The 12,407-nt window shown below is 64.6% G+C and overlaps 1 protein-coding gene across 1 annotated transcript in view; it reads right to left on the bottom strand.

Annotated features, from left to right (window-relative positions):
• The window catches only part of Pfkl (phosphofructokinase, liver), a 16,665-nt gene extending 5,549 nt beyond the window's left edge, over positions 1–11,116 (bottom strand). Inside the window, exons 1-13 of the mRNA XM_013027394.1 lie at positions 11,045–11,116; positions 9,126–9,203; positions 7,859–8,048; positions 6,910–7,075; positions 6,468–6,512; positions 6,153–6,261; positions 5,167–5,262; positions 3,783–3,875; positions 2,431–2,556; positions 1,770–1,834; positions 1,090–1,153; positions 541–687; positions 54–124 (exon numbers count right to left, since the gene is read on the bottom strand). Of these exons, the coding sequence (XP_012882848.1) occupies positions 54–124; positions 541–687; positions 1,090–1,153; positions 1,770–1,834; positions 2,431–2,556; positions 3,783–3,875; positions 5,167–5,262; positions 6,153–6,261; positions 6,468–6,512; positions 6,910–7,075; positions 7,859–8,048; positions 9,126–9,203; positions 11,045–11,116 (1,322 nt within the window). The remainder of the gene's footprint in view (positions 1–53; positions 125–540; positions 688–1,089; positions 1,154–1,769; positions 1,835–2,430; positions 2,557–3,782; positions 3,876–5,166; positions 5,263–6,152; positions 6,262–6,467; positions 6,513–6,909; positions 7,076–7,858; positions 8,049–9,125; positions 9,204–11,044) is intronic.
• Between the last annotated feature and the right edge of the window lie 1,291 nt (positions 11,117–12,407).

Below are 12,407 nucleotides of genomic sequence, written 5' to 3'. Positions count from 1 at the left end.
GAGGCCGCCCGGGCGGCGGCCTGTCTCCGAGGAGCGCAGTGGCTCCCACTCACCTCTTGGTCCCCAGCACGGAGCCGCCGCGCCCCAGCCAGCCCGCCACGTCGTGCCAGCCCACCTCCTGCACCTGTCAGCAAGGACACAGCTTCAGGGCCGGGCCGCAGGCCTCAGCCAGGGACGGAGTCCTGTCTGAGCTCCCGGGCAGAGGACACCCTGCTGACCATCCATCACGACGAGGCTGCGTCCGCCACAGGCCTGGCCGGACAGGGAGTCATGGACACAGCGTCTCTGCCCCTTCCCCGAGGCCGCTGGCCCTCTCCAGGACGGGCCATGTTTCTGCATGTCCCTGAACTGGGCCATGTCCGTGGGTCCCCAAGGCCCCAGACCTCAGATGTGGGCAGCCGAGGAGCAGGTTAAGAGCCAGGAAGCAAAGAAGCTCCCAGAACAGCTCCCGGGGCAGCCCAGCGCCCCGGCCACCCCCACCACCGCCCCCAGCATCTCCCTCCCCACCCCACCCCAGCCACCCGTCCCAGCTGAACTCACCTGACCCTTGGCTAGGCCTTCAAAGCCATCGTGCACAACGTACACCGTGTGGCCCTGGGAGATGCCGGTCCTCACCGCCGAGCGCACGGCCGCGTTCATGCCGGCCGCAGGGGCGCCCACGTTCAGGATGGCCAGCGAGAAGCTGCTCTGCAGGGAGTGAGAAACGGACCAATGGGTGAGCCCCGGGGTGGACACTGCGTCCCCTCCTCCGGTTACATCACACACGCCGGTGGCTACTCAAGTTCCTAAATCTGTGGACCGGGCCCCGTCCCCTCACCTCAAGCCCAGGAACCTAACAGACCAGCGGCAGCTACACCACCCGCAGAGCTGGGCCGGGCCCTGAGAGCAGTCCCAGCCCAGCAGGAAAGAAGAGCCCCCCACGTCCCCATGGGCCCATTCCCGAGCCTGCAGGAGAGAGGGGTCCTCCACGGGACAGGGGGCCAGCCCCAAACCTGCCGCCCCCCCATCGGCAGACACACAGAAGAGCAAGCAGTACACAAACAGGGCAGGGCTGGCCAGCTACCGAGTGAACGTGGCCCTCGGCCTCACCTTCTCCTTGGAGATCTTCTGATGGGCCAGCAGCTTGTAAATGTTCCAGTTGTTCTCGAAGCTCCTGGAAAGGAAGCAGGTCCCATGACTCACGGCCCTGCAGCCACAGCAGTGACTCCCAGACGCAGTAGAGCACGGAGCCTGAGCTCAGGGGAGGGCCTCGGGGCTCAGCGCACAAAGCCAGGAGGGACAGGGCCCTAAAGGAGCCAGACGCCGCGCAGCCCAGCCTGCCCCGACACAGCGCCCCACTGGACCCCTTCACAGCTGGTATGAGACCCCACGGAACGTAGGGTCACACAGCAAAGCCCCAGCCTCCACCCAGCTTGTACGCAGAAGCCAGACCTCCACGTCCAGTCTGACCCAGCGTCCACCGGATGCAGCACCTCACACAGCGAGGACCAGAGCCCAGCCCTGCCTCCCCCCGCTGGACCCTCACCATAGCATCCAGGCTAGCTCAGGCCTCTGCACAAGTGCTGTCCCCACCCCGCCTGCCCTGTGGCACGGCCAGCCCTCGACACGCAGGTCCCACCCTGGCCATCCGTGGCCCACGTCCACCCCACAGGGGGCCGTCCCCCCGGCCCCTCCAGGGAGCTCTGGCCGAGGGTCCATAGTGCCAACGCATTTGGAGCTCACACGGACCAACGTCAGCTGCCGGGGATGCGCCCTGGCAGCGCCCGTACCTGCCACGGAGCTGGATGGCCTCGTCAAACCTCTTGTCGTCCATGGCCTTCTGCACCTCCTTGGTCTTTGAGGAGAGACGGGGACGCACAGGTTGTCAGGAAGGCCTGGCCCGGCTCAGCCGGAGAGCCCACCACACCCCCTTCCAGACCCAGCTCTCCTTCCCCTGCAGGGGCACAGAGCCCACAGCACCCCAGAGCCGCAGGAGCCCGGCCGGACCCTCGGGAACAGAGACCCTGGCCTGATGGTGTCGAGTGTGCCCTGAAGCCGGGCGAGGTGGAAATCATGGCAAACCATGACACCGCAGCTCACCTTTCCCAGCGGCTCTGTCTGCAGGACCTAAACCCGGTGAGCCAGGAAGAGCACCCCCCCCCAGCATGGCCTCACAATCCCTCTGCCCCCACCTCCACTCCGCTCCAGGGTCCCCGTTCTGACAGTGCCCCCTTCCGGCCACGCCCCCCTTGTCCCAACCCCAGTGCTCCGGACAGCGCCCCAGCTCCGTGCAGCCACACCCCTCAGTGACATCCAAGTCCTGGCTCTGGCCTCTGCCCAGAGGCTTGTGGCTGGAGAGACGCCGTGGCAGGAGCCGCCATGCCCACCACCGCAACACCCAGGAGAGGGGAGAGGCGGCAGCGGGCGGGGCAGGGCGGGGCTGGCACTCACCACCTGCACGCACTCCATGAGGGGCAGCCGCACCGACTGGTTCCCCGAGAGGCTGACCACGCAGGCTGGCGTGTCAGGCGTGGCCTCCAGCAGGGCCATCACGGCCTCCATGCCCATCTTGCTGCTCTGCGCAGGGGGAGGGCGGTGCGGCTCAGGCGGGGGCCACCACTCCCAGCCCCCTCCCCCCTGCCCCTGCCCCTCCAGGCTCCCGCTCTGCAAACCGCACAGCACCCACCCTCCACAGTGCATACACCCCGCTCTCCAGGCCCCTCACAGTGGCCGAAGCTTCCAGCACACAGCTCAACCAGCATTCAAAACAGCACACCTGGCACCATTCACAGGCTCTGGGTCAGAGAGCCGCAGCACAGCGTCTCCTGGCGGAAGCCAATTCCAGGCTCCTTCCAGGACAAGAGGCCTCACTCAGAGCCTACCCGGCTTTAAACACCAAACACGGCTGGCAGCAACGGGACAACTGAAACCCTAGGGTCAGGCCGTAGCTGCAGGCCTCGACACAGGACAGCCAGAAAGGGCGGTGGCAGCCGCAGTCTGTCCCGTGACCCAGGTGGTGGATTCCAGCCTCCTGGACTCCCAGCATGCAGCGGGACACGGGAGGCCGCTGGGCGCCCCACCTCCCCTGCACGACCGGCAGGTGGGACCCCGACCGTTCTTGGTTTGGACCATCTTTCCCAGGGTGCACGGTGAACACTCCCAGAGGGGGTGGCCATGAGGTTCCACCTCTGCAGATCATAGCTGGAGGCACGTGCTCAGGCAGAGCATGAGTGTTCATACTTCGGGGAGGAACACAAGGCACAAGGCCTATGTACCACTGATTACACAAAGCATGTATCACAATGAACTCCAGGAAGCCGGGCGCCGGGGCTCACACCTGTCATCCTAGCTACTCAGAAGGCTGAGATCTGAGGATTGTGGTTCAAAGCCAGTGTGGGCAGGAAAAACCAAGAGACTCATCTCCAATTAACCACCAGAAAATGGGACATGGAGCTGTGGCTCTAAGTGGTAGTGGGCTTGCCTTGGGTGAAAATGCTCAGGGATAGCACCTAGGCCCTGAGTTCAAGACCCACAACCACACCAACAACAAAAAGAACTCCAGGAAATGGAAAGAAGAAAAAAAAATGCCTATAGTCTGCTGAGGCCCTTGTCAACTGCTGATGTGTGGAGGGAAGGATCTGGAAGGAGGCACAAGGAAGGGCGGGTCCAAGGAGCCTCAGGTCCACGTTTCTTTTCATGCTCAGTGGGTTGCTTCCTGGGTGGACATCACACACACACATACACACACTTATGCGCACATGCACACACACACACACACACACACCAGAGTAAAGCCCACCTACCAGGATGCGGTCGAAGGCTGAGGGGGTCCCTCCGCGCTGCACGTGCCCCAGCACGGTCACCCGTGTGTCGAAGCCCAGTCTCTGAACCACAAGCTGTTCAATGAGAGTCAAGCAGGGCTGTGGGCTCCAGCCCAAACCGGGCCCTGCTACTCGCGGGCCCTGACCCTGGTGCCCGCCATGCCCGGCCTCAGGTTTGCAGGATCCTCACTCAGGAGCAGCCCAGGATACCCACCTACAGCACCTAATTGACTGCATGTGAGCATGTAGGAAGGGGGTGGGCCTGTGCAGTGTGTGTGTGTGTGCAGTGTGTGTGCACCCGTGCATGTGTGCAGTGTGTGCAATGCTTGTCTGTGTGCAGCACATTGCAGTGCATTGCAGTGTGCGTGTGCAGTGCGTGTGCAGTGTGCGTGTGCGCAGTGCGTTGCAGTGTGCATGTGTGCAGTGCGTGTGCGTGCTTGTGTGCAGGCACCTGTGCAGTGCGTTGCAGTGTGCGTGCTTGTGTGCAGGCACCTGTGCAGTGTGCAGTGCATTGCACATGTGCAGTGTGTGCAGTGTGTGTGCGTGCATGTGTGCAGTGTTGTGCAGTGTGTGCGTGTGCAGTGTGTTGCAGTGCCTTGCGGTGTGTGTGCAGTGTGTGCGTGTGCAGTGCATTGCACATGTGCAGTGCATTGCGCATGTGCAGTGCGTGTGCAGTACGTGTGCGCGTGTGCAGTGCATTGCGCGTGTGCAGTGCGTGTGCAGTGCGTGTGCGCGTGTGTAGAGATTTCTGTGCCAGCAGGCCTCCCATGCATGTGTGGCCTGCGGCCCTGGTGCTCAGAGCTGGACGTGACCTCTGCCCCCCTCGGCTCAGTGTCCACCAGGTCCCCATAGCTCTGGGGTCCAGGACAGAGGGATGGGGACAAGCCACAGAGGTGGGGGAGCAGGATCATGCAGTTCCCCTGCAGGGTGGAGCTCAGGGAGGAGGAGGTGCAGCAGGCTGGGCCGGAAAGGCTCCTCACAGTCTGAGCTGATGGTTTTTGTTTTGCTTGAGACGTGGTCTCATCATGTTGCTTAGGCTGTCCCTGAACTCACAATCCTCATGCCTGAGCCTCCTGGGTGCTGGGTGCACACCTGGTCCACTCCATCACAGGAGTGAGGAGCAGCACTGGTGCCTGGCTCAATCCAGGAAGAGCACAGGACCAGCCCCTGTCCTCAGAAACCAGGGAGGGCCTGTCTGTACCTCTGCCCCCTCTCCCTCCCCCCTCCCAATGTGCCCCTTCCCCCGCTGTGCCCCTCCCCCCGCTGTGCCCCTGCCCCTTCCCCCCCCCCGCTGTGCCCCTCCCCCCGCTGTGCCCCCTCCTCCCCCCCCAGGCCTGGCCCCGCCTCCAGAGGCTGGCACACTCACGTCCTTCACGTAGCTGGACGAGATGGGCTTCCCGTTGCGGTCGATGGCGCCCTCTGCGATGATGATGATGTTTAGCCGGGACCCCCGGCTTCGAGTCTGAGTCAGAAAAATCCAGGCTTACCCAGCAGGCCACAAGCTACTAAACATGGCCACCAGGGGCCCGGAGCCTCGTGGGGGACAGGACTAGGCCTTGAACACAATCCAGCAGCCAGGGCCAGGCCCTCCTCTCTCCAGGGAGGGGCCTGAGGCTGGGGCTGCGGGGCCCCCAGGGGCTCCAGACTGAGGGCCACAGGCCTCTCCCAGCACTGGGCTGGGGGATGTGGACAAGTGGAGGGAGGGCAGACCCCAGACCCAGGCCGCCCCACCACGGCTGCCCGGGCTCCGTCCCACATCTCTGTGAATGCCCTTCACCCCCTTCCACCGTGGGTTCCCCTCCCAGCCCTGCTGCTCCCCAGAGGGTCAGGGCCTGGCTCTGGAACCTTTCCAAGTAAGGCCAGGGCAGGGGAGGTGGAGCCCGGGGTGCAGCAGCCCTCCCCTGGCTGCAGTGACTGGCAGGGCAGCCCCTGTGTGGAGCAGGCACTGCACAGCCCTCCGGCCTCACCCCAGGCCAGGGCTCCCAGACGGCTTCTACTCTCCCCTGCATCCTCAACCCACATGGTCCACACAGGTCGCGGCACTGGCCACTTATCCCCCTGGCTTAGGGTCACCATCCTCAGAGGCACAGCGCCGGAAGACAGCGGCAGTGTCTGTCTCAGCCAGCAACACCCTGCCTCTGGGCCTGGTTCATGGCTTAGGCTCTGTGGCCACTGCCCTAAGAAGTCAGTTGACCCTGCCTCTCCCCTGACCACATGGAACAGAGCCGGGGACGGCCGAGCGTCCCCGTGCACACCCCCGTCACCCCCTCCCCAGGGGCTGGCAGTGACCGAGGACGAATACATCACGAACCCCCAGAGTCTACCGGGTCTCAGGGGCCTGCGGCCGCTCACCTCCCCCAGCCTCTCACACATGAAGTTCTCCCAGCCGTCCTCGGGGGGCGCCTCCGGAATGAACAGCCAGTCGGCCCCGGAGGCCAGGGCGGACACCAGCGCCAGGTACCTGGGGGAGGGTGGGGGAGGGGTGGCCTGCTCTGGAATCAGCTCCTGCCCCGCCCCCACCCAGGCCCTTGCACACCCACAGCGGCAGGGACCCCCTGCCACGGGCCAGGCCGCAGGGAGGCCAGGCTCCACCCACTGTCCCCACAGCCACCGGACAGCCCCCCTGCCCCCCACCCCACCCCGCTGGCCAGGACAGCCGGTCCTCACCCACAGTGTCGCCCCATCACCTCCAGCACGAAGGTCCGCTGGTGGCTGTAGAGGAAAGGGAAGGCGGCTCAGTGCCCAGGCTGGCTGGCCATGCGGCCACGGCAGGCCAGGCTCACAGGGCCGTCTCTGGGAGGGAAGGTGCCCCAGGCCCCTATCACCCCTCAGCGGTGTGAACCAATCTGGCGAAGACTGGCCGGCCCTGTCTGGAAGCCAAGGCCCCTCCAGTACCGCACCCCCATACACACCCCACTGGGAACCCCGCCCTGCGGCTCCCCGGCCGAGGTCCCGGGCCTGGAGCAGAGGGACGGGGACACACGCTCGCATCCCGGCCGCCGCTCTCCGCGGCTGGCCGAGCGTCTGTGGCCACGAGGCCGACCACCCCACAAGGGGCAACGGGGACCCTGGGCTGGCGTGGCCGGCCCGGGCATGGGGGGCCGCGCACCTCTGGGCCGTGGTGGTGATGGCATCGATGACCTCCATGATGCGGTGCAGGGCCGAGTCGGTGCCGATCGTCATGTCCGTGCCACAGAAGTCATTGTCGATGGAGCCGACGAGTCCCGCGATGTTCAGGTGGGAGTAGGTCTGGGCTGTGGTCTCTGAGATCTTCCCTGGGCCGGGGGTTGGCGGGGGCCTGGCTGAGACCCCCGAGCGGGCACATCCCACATCCACTGCCCCGCCCACAACGCCGGGCCCCGCCCACAACGCCGGGCCCCGCCCATGCTCGGCCCCTCCCACTCTGCCAGGCCCGCCCATGCTCAGCCCCTCCCACTCCGCCAGGCCCGCCCATGCTCAGACCCTCCCACTCCTCTGGGAACCGCCCATGCCCAGCCCCTCCCACTCCACTGGCCCCGCCCATGCTCAGCCCCTCCCACTCCACTGGCCCCGCCCATGCTCAGCCCCTCCCACTCCGCTGGGCCCCGCCCATGCTCAGCCCCTCCCACTCCGCTGACCCCGCCCATGCTCAGCCCCTCCCACTCCGCTGGCCCCGCCCATGCTCAGCCCCTCCCACTCCGCAGGACGCAGGGGAGTCCTGCACCCTCCACGAGGCTCCGGGCTGCCTCTGAGCCGCGTTCCTGGGACTTGTGTCTAATGTTATCCTCACTACATCTCTGCAAACTTGGGCCAGGTCTGTAGCCACGTCTAGATGCTCTCAGAAGTCAGTAGCAAACCAGACTGCGGCACGGCTCAGGTAGGGAGGTGTCTGGGACAGGTGCGGGGCACTGACCCCACCACACCCAGGCTGCCTTGGGCTCCAACCCCTGACCTAGCAGCTGCAACCATCTAGGGTCACCGTGGCGTGGGTCCCTCTCCACGAGCCAGAAGCAAGCGAGCCGACCCCCCGTCCTGCCTCCTCCTCCGGCGCGGGGCCCCGGGCGCTGGCGCACACCCACCCTCCTTCACCAGCTCCTCCAGCAGGCTGCCCCACTCGCTGCGGAAGACGTTGGCGCCCGTGAGGCTGCCATCCCCGCCGATGACGCACAGGTTGGTGATGCCATGCTGCAGAAGGTTGTAGGCCGCCGCCCGGCGCCCCTCCCTGGTGGTGAAGGCCTTGCAGCGGGCACTGCCAATGATGGTGCCTCCCTGCACGAGACCACAGCCCTCAGACAGGACGGGGGTGCCACCTGTCCCGCCGGCCAGGGCCCTCAGATGGGGTAACAGGTAACAGAGGTCCCCCTCCAAGGGACCCCAAAGACCCGGTGCTGCACAGTAGGAGGTGACCGGCAGACTCCACAGAATTAGAGGGCCAGGCCAGGGCAATTCCAAAACTGCAGGATCCTCCCCTCTCTGAGTACAAGGCTTCAAGCCTGAGCAGTTCCACAAGGAATGGAGAAAGCTAAGAACTAAGAAGCACTGGGTGCACGTACGCACGCACACACACACGCACGCACATATGCATGCACACACACACAGCATGTGCACATGTGTGCACACACCCACGCACACATGCTCACACACGCACATGCACACACGTACACATACACGCACACGCACACACTGCACTGGCATCCACAAGGACAGGCCTCAGCAGGGCCTCCTGCTAGTGTTCCGCTAGCATCCCATGCCCCCTGAGAGTCAGCTTCAGGCTCCAGCGTGCAGTGCTCTGGGGCCAGGGTGCCCTGCCACGCACCAGGCAGAGTCAAACAAAGCACCCAGCAAGGGCCTGAACCCCTCCTGATTCCTGAGACCTCCTGCCCCTCAATCTCGCCCCCCTGACACCCAAGTATGCTATGGCAGTGGTGACACCATCAGTCTGGAGCTGAGGCCCTGAGAGTGTGTGTGCATGCACATGTGTATATGTGTGCATGTGCATGCATGTGTGTCTCCATGTAGGTCTCTGGCTATGAATGCATGTCTGGAGCTGCAGTTCTGTGGGGGGTGTATGTGTATGTGTGTGTGCACATGTGTGCATGTCTCTGCGCAGGTCTCTGACTATGAACACATGCCTGGAGCTACAGCCCTGTGGAGTGTATGTGGGCATGTGTGTGTGTGTGTGTGTGTGTGTGTGTATGTGGGCGTGTGGGGGGGGGGCATGTGTGTGTGTGTGTATGTGGGCATGTGTGTGTGTGTGTGTGTGCAGGGCTCAGAGCGCATGTCTATGTGCCTACTCATGCCCACACACTCCTGGGGTAGGAGGGAACCACCCGCCACAACCCTCACCAGCTGGATGATGTTGGAGACGCTGAGCCAGTTGGCTGGCTTGATATTCTCACCTCCTTCCACGAGGCCCTCATAGCCCTGGAACCAAATGGACAGCGTGAGACCGAGCCCCTCAGCAGCCAGCAGCACCGCCATCTGGGAAAGCAGCGGTCAGACGGCAGCCCGAACCTCAGCTAGAGAGCGCAGGCCCGAGTCCCACCCCCAGCCCTGCCACCCCAGGCTCTGGGCTGACGCAGCCAGGACGCCCCACATGGGCCTCCCAACACTTTCACATGCATGTGAGTCTGCTCTCGGGCAAGAGCTCAGGGCGCAGGTGGCCCACCTGGTCGGTGTCCCCAGCTGAGCTCCCAGGCTGCACCTGGGATCCCCGGGGGTCACCCTCCCACCCACCCCACCCACCTCCATCCCTGAGGGCTCGGTCAGATTTACCCAATGTGACCGTGATACGTTGTCAGGGGCCTTTGGCTCCATCTACCCACCCCTAGCCATAGGCTGCTCCAGCCACAGCGGCTGTACCTGGTCCACTGTCCATCCCACCCGTGATCCACTTCTTACCCCACACATGATCCACTCTCCTTATCTCATACCAGCACGCACACGTGCGCGTGCACACACACATACACACAGAGCCAGGGGCCCCACGGGAGGCTTGCAGACAGGGAAGACCCCTGGTAAGGCAAGAATGCACATCTCACCAAGCCCCCAGGTGGGCAGTCCAGGCAGGGTGGACCTGTGAGTCCCCTGGACACCTGGGCGGCCGTGCCCCCAGAAAAGTGGTGGGGATCCAGGGTTCCCTGCCCCCAGTGCCAGCATGCAGGTCTTTCACCCTGGGCTAAGGATCCCACACATAGCATCTGTTTGTGGGCGCTCTTTATGGAAGTGAAACCAGACACAGTGTCTCAGGCGTGCGTCCACGGCCCCCCAGAACACCGATGTCCCCAGTCCCGAGGTGAAGTGGGTGTGCTAGCACTCCCCCCCGGGCCTTGGCCGCCCTGGCTCGGCTGGTCCTCCTCCCTGACCCCCTCTTCAGCCAGGGGGAGGTGGGGAGGGAGGGGTCAGGCCAGTGGGCAGATGCCCACCCTGCCCACACCCTCCGTCTTCCTGTCCCACAGCCCAGTAGAGCAGAGGGCAGGGAGTGGATCTACCATAACCCGGGCGGGGCAAAGAGAGAGGAGGGAGGAGCTGGGGCTGGCTACATTGTACATAAAATGTATGCTTAAATTTAAGCACAAAATGACAACCACCAGAAAAGCCACACAACAATGCAAGGGCCTTAGGGGTGGAGAGAGGGGCGATAAAGGAAGGAAAAGATAAGAAGGAGGAGAGGAGGGGAGTCACCCGCAAATCCACCACAGGGACTACAGCCAGGCCCAGGGCCCTCCCCCACTGGTGACAGACTGGGGCAGGTCGGGTGGCTGTGTGGCCGCGGTGGGCGGGCCCGGCTCGAGGAGGCCCCGGAGGGGAAACCGTGCGGCTGCCAGAGGGCAGGTCCAGGCTGGAGTACAGGGAGAAGGCAAGGCCAGGCCCCGGCCGGGCTTCTGGTGACCTGCCCGCGCTGACCTAGGTCTCAGAGAGGAACCACCAATGGTGGCTGCGCACAGGGCCAGGGGCAGCTCACCCACACGCAGCCTCTGACCCCATCTGGGCCGGCCCCTGAGCACACCTAAGGAACACCCACCTGGGCCCCCCGGCCCCCGACTTCAGATATCCAAAGCAGAGTAGAGCACATCCTGCACGGGAAGGGCACGCTCACACAGGCACCCTGGGGTCACCGCACCGCGGCCCACCTCAGCCCACCACACGTTCCACGCAGTACACGGCCCCATGTGCACAGTCCACCATGTGCAGCCCAGTGCTCACACGGCTCCGCCACAACACAGGCCACCACACGCACGCGGCCCGCCCCGCCCCGGCCTTACCTCATAGATGAGGAAGACTTTGGCTCCCACGTAAATGCCCATGCGCGTCACAGCCCTGACCGCGGCGTTCATACCTGGGAGGATCGGGGCAAAGCTCAGTCTAAAGGACGGTGGCGTCCCCAGCCCCTGCCTGTCCCACAGTCGGCACCGGCCTGGGCACCGCCCCAGCCCCTGGAAATGAAGTAGCCCCGAGTTATGCTAGGAGGAAAACATCAAAACGCCCACTCGGCTTAAGAACCGAGCTGGCTGCTCCGGAGGCCTCCACGCCGGCTCTCTGTGCTGACTGTGGTACCAAGATGGGTGCTGGGCTCATCCATGGAGCCCCCACAGCCCCACACAGCCCAGAACTGACACCGGACGGCTAGCATGGGCGGTGGAGGAAAGGGCTCACGTCTGGTCGCCAGGCTGGGAGGAAGGGGCACTCCAGGGCGGCACGGGCACGGAGGGAGGCCCTGCCTGACGGGCTGCCAACCCGCAGAGTGCCGACTCCCGCCTTGCAGCCCAAACACACCACAGGCTCCTCCCTCCCCGTCCCCATCCCGGCTCCCAGGACGTGGCGCAGGTCACCGGCACTCTGCAGAGGAACCACCCGGACAGCTGGAAGTGGACGGAGCATGAAGTGCCCCCTATCCCACCCCAGCCCCGCATAGAGGAGGAGATACAGCCACCAGACCCCCGAGGGTGCTGGGCCGGTCCCCCGGGCCATCACGGTGGGACAGCCGGCCCTGACGCCCTCACCAGCCAGCACAGAGCACTCATCACGCGCCCCGACACTGAGAACACCTGGCCTACAGGAGGCCAAGTCTCCAGAGTCCTGGCATTCACAGCCCAGCCAGGGCTCTTCTCTGTGGGGTGTCCTGTGAACCCTGAAGATCCACATCGTGACCTGGAGAGGATTCGTGGCCTGACTCAGGTTCCATGAGTCCCACAGGTCTCCGCGTGCCTGGGCTCAGGGGAGCGAGCAGTTCTGACGCAAGCAGTCTAGCGGGCACCGCCTCCCAACAGTCTGCTCATGGAATGAAGCTCCCGCGTGGCCCGAGGCTCCCACACAGCCGGGGGGCATCTGCCACTGTCCCTGGATACCAGGCCACACGGGGACAGGAAAGGACCTTCTGGAGCCTGGCAGGTGCGGGCAGAGCCGGGACCCGCAGACTCCTCCGGGAATGTCAAGTGGACACAACCCAGCTAACGTGCGGTGCCAGGGGAACCCCACACAGCAGGCCGCGCGGGGCTCATGCACGCGACTTCTGCAAGCCAGCCTTGTTGCTACAGAAACAGCCAACGTCTCCCGAACCCAAGCAGATGGAAACAGGGTGGCTAAGGCTAAAGGCAAGCAGTGGAGCTCAGCAGGACCCCACACCAG

This window comes from Dipodomys ordii, unplaced genomic scaffold (genome assembly GCF_000151885.1).
Source record: "Dipodomys ordii isolate 6190 unplaced genomic scaffold, Dord_2.0 Scaffold103, whole genome shotgun sequence".
NCBI classification, from domain to species: domain Eukaryota; kingdom Metazoa; phylum Chordata; class Mammalia; order Rodentia; family Heteromyidae; genus Dipodomys; species Dipodomys ordii.
This window is presented reverse-complemented; position numbering and strand designations above follow the sequence as displayed.